The 12,161-nt window shown below is 30.3% G+C and overlaps 1 protein-coding gene across 1 annotated transcript; it reads left to right on the plus strand.

The window, feature by feature from the left end:
• The first annotated feature begins 3,065 nt into the window (after positions 1-3,065).
• Positions 3,066-5,803, plus strand: LOC107895077 (uncharacterized). Its single transcript, XM_016820289.2, has 3 exons — positions 3,066-3,441; positions 4,363-4,505; positions 5,625-5,803. Exons 1-3 carry the CDS (start codon positions 3,309-3,311, stop codon positions 5,637-5,639), a joined length of 291 nt encoding a protein of 96 aa, XP_016675778.1. The 5' UTR covers positions 3,066-3,308; the 3' UTR covers positions 5,640-5,803.
• Positions 5,804-12,161: the final 6,358 nt, after the last annotated feature.

Consider the following 12,161-nt stretch of genomic DNA (forward strand, 5'->3'; position numbering starts at 1 on the left):
ATAGAAACATACCTGATTAGTTTCTTTCAAACAACCTATAAAATTATATAACAACAAATTTAATCAACATTTTAATAAATCAATAAAAATTGTCCAACACTTTACAATTTAATCCAACCCAATACATATTTTTCTATTTTCCAAAATAAATATTAATTTTCCAATTAAATAACTTTCTCATCCCAATTTTACCCCTGTAAAATTATGATGATTTTACCCCTGGTAAAATTTTCAAGAAAATATATTTAATATTTCACAACTCAACTTATTCATTATGACTGAATGGTTTATTTTCATTTTTGGGCTTTAAAACTGCTCAAAAACATAAAATCATTCTTCTGATCATTTCTGAGCAATCCATATATATTTGCAAATGGATCATTTCTCATTTTCATTTCCAATTTTTTTAAAACCCACATTTATTTCCAAATAATTCCATTTCTCCATTTCAAAGAAAACCATAATGATTTTTGAATGTTTTCTATTTCTTTGTTTGTATTCATTCCGTTCATTTTGATTTAAACACGTAATTCATTTCCGGTTTCAACGAGCTATTAGAGGGATCGATTTGACATATGTAATTAAGGCTCAAATGATTTATAATTAAGTTTTGGCTTTTCGTCTATTAATTATAAACTCATTTAATCATGAAGACATTTCACTATAGTATTGTGGCTGAGCTCTCCCTAACGACATATTATTACGAAAGCAATTATTCAACATTCACCCAATGACCTTGTCATAAGTGTGTTACCCTTATAGTATATCATTGATCTCTTTAAGATAATATATGTTTTCCCAATATAATTCTATTTTATCTTATGGTAACCATTACATCTTCCTTCATGAAAAGTCAATGACTATCAAATAGGGATAAAGTTATCCATCACAAAGACGAACGACCCGTGGCACGTTTACTTTTCATCAACCATGTAATGCCTATGAGAGGATATAATTTACCTATGTCTCAGGTTATAAATTCCACATCAACTTTCGGCTCCTTATTTATTCAAACTTATACTTTTACTTACATCAAAGTATATGAGTCACGTATACATAGTCTGCCATCCACCCAAGATTTAGGTATGCCACACTATGAGCGTCACAAGCGAATAAATCCATAAACGGATTTAGGATCTATTCTACTTGGATCCAATTCGATGTACTGTTAATCCAGTCAGTCACATCTATGTCTTTATCTTCTAAGAGTCATCCGCTTCGATGCCCAAGACAAAACATCTCCCCAATTGGACTTGATAGGTGAAATATTAGTCTTTCAATCGGTTTGTTCAGTTCCGATTAGACTAAGGACATGTTTAGGTTTATCTACTAATACAAGTTGTCTTTCTATATTACAATCTGACCACGTAATATCACTAAATATTAATTAAACAATAGAAAACCAATGAGTAACATTTACTTCCATTTTACTTTGCATACAAAAACCATTTGAGGACAATATACAAAGTATTAATGTAATTCATGAATAATTTTATTAACTAATTTGTTCAGAAATTTACAAGTGTACTTTGACGAAAATACTACACTTAGGACACCAGATCCAACATGGACATCTGGTCGAGCCATGTCAGTTGTCCCATTAGGTTTGTACCAAAAAATGGGCTTGGGTAATTAATTTATCATTTTTCAAAAATATTAATGATTAATCTACCACTTTTCGTAAATATTAGTGACTAATTTCACACCATTGAAAGTTAAGTAAATGCTGGTATCCTTTTCCCTTGCTTTTTTCCTCCTTCAACATGAAACCATCTCCTCATCTCTCTTCGTGGTTTCAGCCATGCTAAAAAATGATAGTAAAGATAAAATAATACAACCACTGTCTTTGCTTTCTATCTAGCCAACAATAGGGCTAATTGCCAAACCAGCCGTCGTCATTCCTTCCTCTACCCTCTTGCTTTTTTTTCCCTTCAACTGAAAAGAATCTCCTCCTCTCTTTTCATGGTTCCTACGATGGGCACATCTGTTTGCTTTTGTTGGATCTTGCTCGACAGAATGAGAGGATCCTTGGCCAAAAACCTTTGTGAGAGAAGTTAGCTGAGGCCTTTTTGGCTTCTTTCCTTACCAACGATGATTTTGTTTGGTTCCATTTCTCTACCATTTTAGCGTTTGCAACTCCTTAGTCGATGTTACTTATATTTTTCTTTCTTTTTTATTTTCCAGGTTAGTGTTCCTTGCTTGCTAGCTATTAGGATCGTCCCGAATAAGCAACGAACAAGTAAAAATAGTAGAAGAAATTGAGAAGATGAACACACAAATTTAACGTGGAAAAACCCCTCAAAAGAGGATAAAAAACCACGGGCAAAGATAATTTTACTATAATGGCAAAAGAATGAAGAGTACAAAAGATGGAGATAAAAACTAAACCCCAAAAACCCGATAAAACAAAGAACCCTCAAACGTAAACACAAAATTCTCTGAATGTGTTATGAGTTCTAATCTAATGGGTGTCTATTAATTCTAAGATTGTAAAGGAGCCTATTTATAGGCTAAATTAGTAAGTCAAATAAACTATACTAATAAATGCTAAATATATTATACTAATAAATACTAAATCTTCTAGAAAGAAAATATATTTTTGTTTAACTTGACTTGCAAGCAATCTCTTAGAATTTGGGTCACACAATTCTAACACTAGCCTTTGTTATTTTTTGGGGGGCATGGATGGGGTCGCCACCGTTTAAGTTCCCAGTTGGTCGAAGCTTGATAGTCCTTGGCTTTCGTCACACAAACTCTATTTTTGTTAGTGGTTGGGGCCATTTTTATGGCTAATGGGTCTCTTCCGTCGCTGCTCATGATTGGCTTTAACGGTGGTCGATAACTTCCTTTTTTCAGTTTGGCCGAGGCGTGGTCTTTGCCGAAGGCATTCATGCTGACAACCGGTGCAGCCCCCTTGCATCTCTACTTCCCCAACATCCTTTGGCACTTCCTTTCCCTCCTATTCTGATGATAGCAAGGGTCAAATAGTTGAATATCGTGGGGAGCTGGGCTTGTTTGGACCTTGTTTCTATTATTACATCTTTTGAGCTGTTTTGAGACGTTTCTACTATTGGGCTTTTTTGGGCCCTTGTTGTTCTTGATCCCATTTTTTCGATGGATGCCGTAAGTTGAAAAGAAAAAAGAAAAAGGAGGAAGGAAAAACAAGCTGTACTTATCTGAGAGGCATTGCGGCAGATTACCCAGAAAACAAAAGGAGAATCAAACGAAGACGAAGTAAAAAGAAGGAAATCTGAGCAAAAATTCCAAGAAATAACGAAAGTAATAGTTGTACTGCATAAGGCTCTGAAATGGGGGATAACAAGGAATTGACGCCGTCAAAGTATGACATGAACGCAAAATGGGACGCCTGCATCGATCTCACTCTCCGCCGCTTCGTTTATTCATCCTTGGCTGGCGCTTTTGGTGGCCTCCTTTTCTTCAGTTTGTTCTCTTTCCCTAATTTCTTTATTTCTTTCTCCTTTTTAAGATATGTTGTTTTCGATTTGCCCCATTGCAGATTAGCCTAAATGGTTCTACAAATTTTGTATTCTCATATCCACTTTTTATCTTTCATCTAGTTGTTTCTATGTTGTTCTGCACTCGGTAGCGTTCGCTCTTCCAGTTATATATGCGCCTGCTCTACATTCATAGCTGTAGATGTTAATGTAAATATGATGTATATACATGTCCAAAATATGTAGGGATTTAAATTGCTGTCGTGGATACTTTTTTGGATGTGTTGTGTTTATTGGTTGCGAGTGCGAGGTATGTTACTACAATCAGTTGCAGCAAATATCTACAGTGAATACTGGTGGCAAAGAGAGCCACAAATGCAAATTGCAGCCATAATATCGTGCTATGGCTGCTATTTACATTTTTGTTGTGCACTTTACCATCCATTTAAGTGGCAACGTTTGAGACCAAGTGGCTTCCTTAAGGAGAACCTTGCATCCCTGCATGTTGGTTTTGATTCACCTTATATTCCAACACCAGAAGTAGCTCCTTTTTGCCTTTGTTGTAAATTGCCTAGAAATGACGAGGAACTTGATTAAGGCTCTGCTTTGTGGGGAGAGTGGAAAGGAACTGTTTATGATTTATGACTCATAGCCACCTTCAATCATCAATGCTACCTGGAAAAGCCTAAACGGTTGAAGTGATTATGCATTTTAACTTTTTACTAGATGTTAATCTAAGCCGTGGACAAAGTAAACTGAGTTCTTCCATTTTGAATTGCTTCAGTTTTCTTCTAGTACTTGTATTTCCAGGCATTGTCGCTATCATGCCTTTCCGTTTTTATGCTTTCTGCTTTGCATGTCTTCCTTAATCCTTCCTTGAGTTAATAACTTTGATTTGTCCTGTCAGGGAGTCCAGTGACTCGATGGGCATCTGTAGCTTTTGGTGCTGGGATTGCGATTGGATCCGCATACACTGATTGTTCTTGTCTTTTTGGTGGATATTCTCCAAAGTTGGCTCCTCCGAAGCTTGATGATGCTCCTGCACCCAAGGTTGAACTAATGTTTTATTGAACTATGGGTTTAATCTTCTGGACTCTTCCTTTTTCTAGGTTGCACATTCATGTTCTAATTGTTTAGTGTAATCCTTTGTCCACTACAAATGTTAAAATTTTCTTCAACTTATCAACAGTCATCTCAAGGTGTTAAATGAGAGGATATGCATCAGCACTGGTGGGGTCATTCTGGGTTAGGTTATGAATGCCCGCTAATCGATTTTGTGATCGTCAACTTCAATGCTCACACTCAACCAACTTTATTAGAGCCATCTAAGAGTAATCAATCTGAATTAAAAAAATGGTGATGATGAGTGAACCTTTTTCGTAGGTTAATTTCTTCTAACAATGACTAGAATTAGATGTATGTATATATAAAAATCTGAAATATTGTGGAAAGTGAAACTGTGATGCTGATGAATCAAATATGGGCATTGGCATATATTTCAATTACTGAGCTGAAACAACTTTCATTGAGCTTTTCTTGAATAATTGCTTAAAATGTCATAAACCATCAGGTTATTAATTGTTTCTCACCTAGAGTACGCCCTACTCGTAGGCCCTTGACCTTTGAGTAGCCCTGTTAAAATAAAATATAACGACCTATAGGTTGAAAATTGAAGGGGGTGTTCAGGTTTTTATGGAGTACTCCACCCCAAGCCCATCTATGCAAAAACATAGGCATCAGATCAACTTATATTTGAATAGGGACCGGAGGTCTCTAGTATAAATTATTGCTTAACTTTTATGAAAGGCATTTTGATGGGAAAGTTGTGTGTAAAAATCTGCTGCTGCAAGGGGAAAAAATATTTTTTGCCAGTGCCCAAGCATAGCCAATTTCTCAGGTGAAAATGTCTCGTTGGTTATTGGCCCCAGTGTAGTGGATTATCTTTGCATAGAGCCTTGGCAGTTTAGGGCAACTATTCTTGTCCAGAGTAGATGTTGTTGTTGATTTTCCTGACACTTTTACAGTCTGGTCTATTAAGTTCTAACTTTATCAAAAATCTGCATAGCAAGGATGCTTCTAGATTTTAGTTTATTTCAATATTATTCTGCATATTATATGTTTCAAGAATCTCTATAAGAAAGTTAATTTACTTCTCTTTTCTTTTTCCAGGAGCAAGTGGAGTGAGTTGATGTTGTTGAAGTTCCTCTAAGATTATATGTTGGTGGGTAAACAATTAACTTGTTGCACCAATTGTTTGTTATGGATCACATTATCTTTTATCATGTAATTCTATCAAATGAGTAAACACAATTTGAAGCGGAAAAATAAAAACAAATACTTCTGTTGAAGTCTTGCATTTTGTGAGATTATTGTTGAGAGTTGGACTTGATTTATCTGCTGTGTGTTGATATCTAGAGTTCTTTTTCAGCTGCCTCATGTCATAGAAAAATTAAGGATGCATGTGTAGGTCATATTTTGTCCCTATCTTTTCTTTATTTCTTCTCCTGCCCTAGTTGAACTCTCTGCCCTAGAAGCTAGCTTTTGAGATTGGGTTGGAGCTTCTTTAGCTTGGTATCATAACTAAGTTCCTTGCCCGTTTCGTTATTTTGCTTGTTGTACCATGTTTCACGAAGTATTGAACTATTTACTTTACAACCTAGCTTTTGAACTTAGGTTTGAGTTGCTTAAACCAGAGTGAGGATGGTGGACGGTGCAATTAGCCATCCAGAAACCACACTGCACAAACAAATTATTGTTCCACCTTTCCATTTTTTGTCATCTTAAATCCTCACATAACCTTGGAGCTTACTGCAACTATGTCCAAAATAGAACGAGTTTAGCCTCAGCACCTGAATTATGTAAAAAATTTAGGATGAACTGTGCTTACATTTCTTCAGGTTATTTTGGAGGTATTTTTTAATAATTTAATAATTTTACAAGAATGGCTCATTTTCTGATATAACTTCCAAGGAAGTTGGATTGCTTTAGACACGTAGCAACAGTTAATAGATAGATTGAATGAGAGTGAGATGGTAAATATCAAGCATTTCCTTAATTTTAGAGCAACAAAGTCTACGTTTTCGTTGTTATTGAAGTTGAAAAAGACTCAACGATTTCAACATAATTGATTTCTGACCAACTTCATCCTCCTACTAATCTTCGGTAAAATACTCAAATGGCACAATGTTTAATGCATTAAAAATTACCATTTAAATTTCATACATGAATCATGATATTCAGTCTGACAATTTTAACTCTTCATCTATCTTTATTCCCAGCATAAATTTAGAACTATGAATTTCGATGAATGTAAAATGTGGTGTTAATTACACATGAATACTTAATTTTGATTTAATTGTATATATTTTTAAAAAATAAGATATTAAATTATTTTTATGTTGGGTGAATATAATTATTTATATATACAATCAGTAAATGTAAAATTGTATTACTTTTATAATTGTGTTAATTGTTTGTAGAAATTTAATCAAAATTAAAATATCAATGTATACCATTGCACCAAATCAAAATTCTTAAAATTTATTTAAAATATAAAAAAATATAAAAAATCAAAAAATTCTTAAAAATTTCCAAAAAAAATCATATAATTTTAAAGGTAAATTATACAATTAGTCACCCAATTATTAGCATGTCCTTATTTTGGTCACCAAATTATAAAAATTTTCAATTTCGCCACTAACGTTTTCAGTCTATCACCCTCCATTAAATTATTGACGTAAATGATGACATGATCTTTTTTAATTTGTATAATAACACATTTATTCCTCAACATTTACATATTTTATCAATTTGATCTTAATTCTAAATAATTCAATAAATTTAACCCTCTACATTTATAAATTCTATCAATTTGATCCTCAAACACATTAATCATAAATAGGAATTATAAATATTAAAAAAATATAGCATATTTGTATAGGTAATATAAATATGTTAATATTACAATATATATTTGCTTAAAAGAAAATTTTAACTTAAGTTATATCACATCTGATTCTTATTTAATATTATATTTGCAAATTACCTCTCTCTCCTCCATCATCAGCTTCTTCTTGATTCTTTTACTTCTAGTTTAAAAATTATAATATTATACTTGGGGGAGGATCCCCTTGACGCTGTGGAGTGGTTAGGTGGAGGAAAGGCAGATTGGAGAGAGAGGGGGTACTATTTTTGATGCAAAGGGGAGATTGAAAGAGAGTAAGGGGAGCAATATTTTTGAAAGACGTGGTGGGGAGATTTCCATTTTAGAAAAGACAAGAGGATAGTGGAGTAGCCACATCAAACATCCTTCCAAAATACCTATTCAGCTCAAACTGACTAGAATATGGGTAGAGTTATTTAGCCCGAAGACTTGTATAAAAAGTATGAAGATTTGAATTAAAATATATGTTTGAATAAAAAATGAGACTCGTTTTTTAAATGGGTTGAGTTTGGGTAAGTTTTGGCTTAAACTCAATCTGATCTAAATTTGTAAAAAAAAAATTGCTATTTTTACTATTTTGCTGTCATTTTGCTATTATATTGCATTATTTTGTTATTATTGTTTAAATATTGTATAACTCTTGTTTTATTGTTAATTTTGTTACTATTTTAGAAGCATTTGTTTGTTAAGTTGAACCTATTTTAATGTTATTTAAGCATAAATATTAATTATTTTTTTAAATATATTTTTAATTTGTTGCAAAATATTAAAATAGATGTTTTTAGTGTATTATATTTTTATAAAAAATAATAATATAAAAAATGTAAATATAAATAGGCTGAACTCAAGTTTTAATATTTTTATTTGAGTTGAGTTTAGACAAAATTTTAAATTTATTTTTTAAATCAAACTGAAAACAAACCTAAAAATATATTGAGAATTGACCCGACCCAAACCCAAACCCAACCTCACTCAACCCAAAATCACAAACTAGAGATAGGATAATATTAATTATGATGATATTATGTTGATATGACGAATGTTTTTGTATTCAATTTCTTACCACAAGTAACCTCTTTCACCTTCCTTGTCAATTTCTCAAGTTATGGAATTGGAATATTTACTCCACCCACGCATGTTCTAAACTATTAATTCATCACTCAAACCATAAAAAGTTGTTACAATTTCATCACTAAATTTTTAACTTATTTTTATTTTAGTCATTTAAGTGTTAAATTTTTAACTATAATTAACTGTACACGCCAAATCATGTTTTAAACTTTCATTTTGGCTATCCAACTTTTAAGTTACTTTTATTTTAGTCATTGATTTTTTTTTATTTTTCTCTTTTAAGTCTTGATGCAGTAAAAAAATTTAAAAATTAAAGTAAAAAAAGCAGTAGAAACTAAAATAATGCATAAATTTTTTTTCAAATTATACTTATTTATTCCCTTATCGAAAATTTTTAAATTTTTCAATATTAAAATTTAAATTTCAAAACATCAAAATTAATTAAATAAATTCATATAATATAGAAAAATGAAGTTAAGTTTCGTTGATATTGTGTACAATTGGTGTCAATATACTTATATTAATATTTTATTTGATTGAAAGCTATATCTTGTATATGGGCATTATTCTTATCAGGTTAATTGTTAATGAAAGTACCATTGAGAAATTTAAAATTTAGACATATTTTATATATCAACATTAACCCACTCTACCTACATGGATGCTTTACTTGATGATGAGCTACCCAACCATGACATATATATATATATATATATTGTAATTTCAAAATTTCTTATACTAATAAGATTTATCTTCCATTTTTATAAAGGAGCATTACTAAAAAGAATATGAATATTTTGTCAAGGATTCCTGAAAATATGATTAACTCACAAGAGAGCATATCGTTGCTGGTTAGTATATTTTACCTAGAGATGTTTATAGGTTGGGTCGGGTAAATTTATATAATGTATCTAGACCAATTTTTCAAGTTCAGGCCAAGCTAGATCTAGAAAATGAGTTTACTTTTTTGTCTAAGCCCAACCCAATTTAAGAAAGATCAATTTAAACTCGACTTGATCCGTCCATATTTGATTTTTTTTTAATTTTTTTATTTAAAAATATATTTTTTAAAAATATACTGAATACACTAAAAAAAGGCTAAAATAAAAATTTTCTAACACATTAAAAATACATTAAAAAATATTTATATTAAAAAATACTACCATAAATATAATAAACGGTTTTATTATATTAAAAACACAAATAAATATAATAAATATTTATTGTATTGAATATAATTTTTAAAATGTTATATTTTGAGTTGAGTTATTTAGTTGGGTAAGTTCTTTTTTTTTTAAGTTTTGGGTAATGAGTTTAATTGTTATTCGGTTATTGATTTAATATAAATATATAATAATTAATATAATTTTTTTATAATATAATATATTCAAATCGGACTGGGTCGGAGTCAGGACAAAAAGATTTTACCCAAAGATTGACCCATATAAAAAACGGGTCTTAAATTTTACCTAAGTTTATTTTTCAAGTCGAATATTTTATCTAAACCCTTTTATTTTTTAGACTGATCTTTAGATCTAGACAAATGAGTTATCCCATGAAGAGTTCTAATATTATGTATATTAATAATTACATTTTGAAAGTTAGATTAATGAATTTTATGATTGGCAGGAGAGTGGAAGGACAAAATTTTGGTGGGTATATTAGTCAGCAAAATTGGGATATATAGGTCACCAAAATGATCAACTGAAACCATTTGCAATCAATCAGGAATAGGGGAGCTTGCTATAAAAATATATCTGAATATTTCTTTGTGTTTAAATACATTTTTTTTAATTTCTGAATCATACAAGAAATTTTAATTAAATATTATATATTTACCTGAATTATATTCTGAGTTCACATTATTTCATATGAAATTTAATTATTATTATAAGATATTTGAATTATATTTTGAGTTTAACTTGTTATTGAATAAAGTTTGAATTGAATTTTGTCATAAAATTTCTATCTAATAATTTTAAATTTTAACCATATTTTTTTTATCAAACCAATAAAATGCAGTTAATCATACAAACACTTATATAAAAGATTATACATAATTCTAAACGGGAAAGAAAGCAAGAAAATGATGAAAAAAACAATTAAACAAGTAAAATAATTCTAAACCTGTAATTCAAGTTAATTTTTGTTGATTGAGTTTTAATTCGATTGGTATTAACATTATTGTTAATATATGAGGACATGTGTTTGAGTGCGCTGAAACGTATTATCCTCCTATTTAAGGGGTAGGGAGGGGCTATAAATAGTTTTAGGTATTGTATTAACAAGAGCAAATATGATAATAACCTATAATAAGGTTAATGTTCAAAACAAGTATGTCAATTTCTTTTATTGAAACGTGTGGCTAAAATTTTTCCGTGAACTATATGTAAAGTTACGTATTGTCAGTCAATATTTTTATTTAAATTAATTTTCTTCTAAATTTTAAAATTTTATTTTATATTTTAAAATTATTTTTAATAAAATAATTTATATTTAATAATTGTCTATAAAACTTAAAAATTTCAAAATCATATAAAAAAATGCTTTGTAGACAATTATTAAAGAATTAATTGATTTGATTTTAATTTGGAAATATTAAATAAAATTTTAAATTTTAGAAGGAGATTAAATTAATTCAATTAATTATTTCAATATTATAGTAATAAATCTATTGACACTATTAAGGGATAAAAATTTCAATAGTTTATTAATTGATTTTGATGTTTTTGAAATTTAAAATTTCAAAATTGAAAAAAAAAGAAATTTAAAACTTTCGGAAATGGGTAAACAAGTACAATATGACAAATTTTTAATGTATTATTTTAGTTTCTGCCACTTTTTCATTTTAATCCTTAATTTCTTTTACTTGAATCAATACTTAAAAAAAAAGAATTTTTTTAGTGATGAAAATGAAAATGACTTAAAAGTTGGGTGACCAAAATGAAAGTATAAATATGATGTGGACATGATTTGGTGTGTACAATTTAGCTACCGTTAAATATTTAGCGCTTGAGTGACTAAAATAAAAATGTCTTATGTCACACCCCAAATTTTCGAATCTTTACTATGGACGGTTGATTAAGTGGATTTAGTAAAGAGCTTGTAAATGAGTCCCTTTAATTAGCAAGATTGGATTGGTTTTATTTACGCACATCCTCTAGCGAATTGTTTTTCTATGTTCTTCCATCTTGTGGACTCCCATTCCACGTTTAGCGAACTCTCACGTTTGGGCGAGCTCTCTCGTTTGCAAATACGCCAGTGGCGAGTTCAATTGTTGTAACACCCCAAACTCGGCTTAGACGTTATGGGCGGATCTGGAAGAGTTACATTAGTTTGTTTAAAAATTCTCGTTGTAACCAAACTTAGTTGAGCGTTTCAAAAACATAAAACTTGCAGAACTCTCACAGACATTCAGAAAAACTTAAGTTCGTAACTACCTATTTCAAATGCTAAAATTAATTTCAAATTTGTTTGCTTTGAAAATACCGATTTTGAACAAATCTTTTCGATTAACGCTAACATTAGTTAAAAACTATTTATTTATTTATAGAAAAACACTTAAGGGTTTACTTAACTCGTAGCAGAAAAATTTTAGAGTTTTAATTTTGAAAACTTGAATTCAATTTGTTAACCAGCGTGATTTTGCAGTTTTATGATCGAAAAATATCAAAATAGACGAGCAAAATGAA

Source organism: Gossypium hirsutum, chromosome A13 (genome assembly GCF_007990345.1).
Source record: "Gossypium hirsutum isolate 1008001.06 chromosome A13, Gossypium_hirsutum_v2.1, whole genome shotgun sequence".
Taxonomy (NCBI): Eukaryota; Viridiplantae; Streptophyta; class Magnoliopsida; order Malvales; family Malvaceae; genus Gossypium; species Gossypium hirsutum.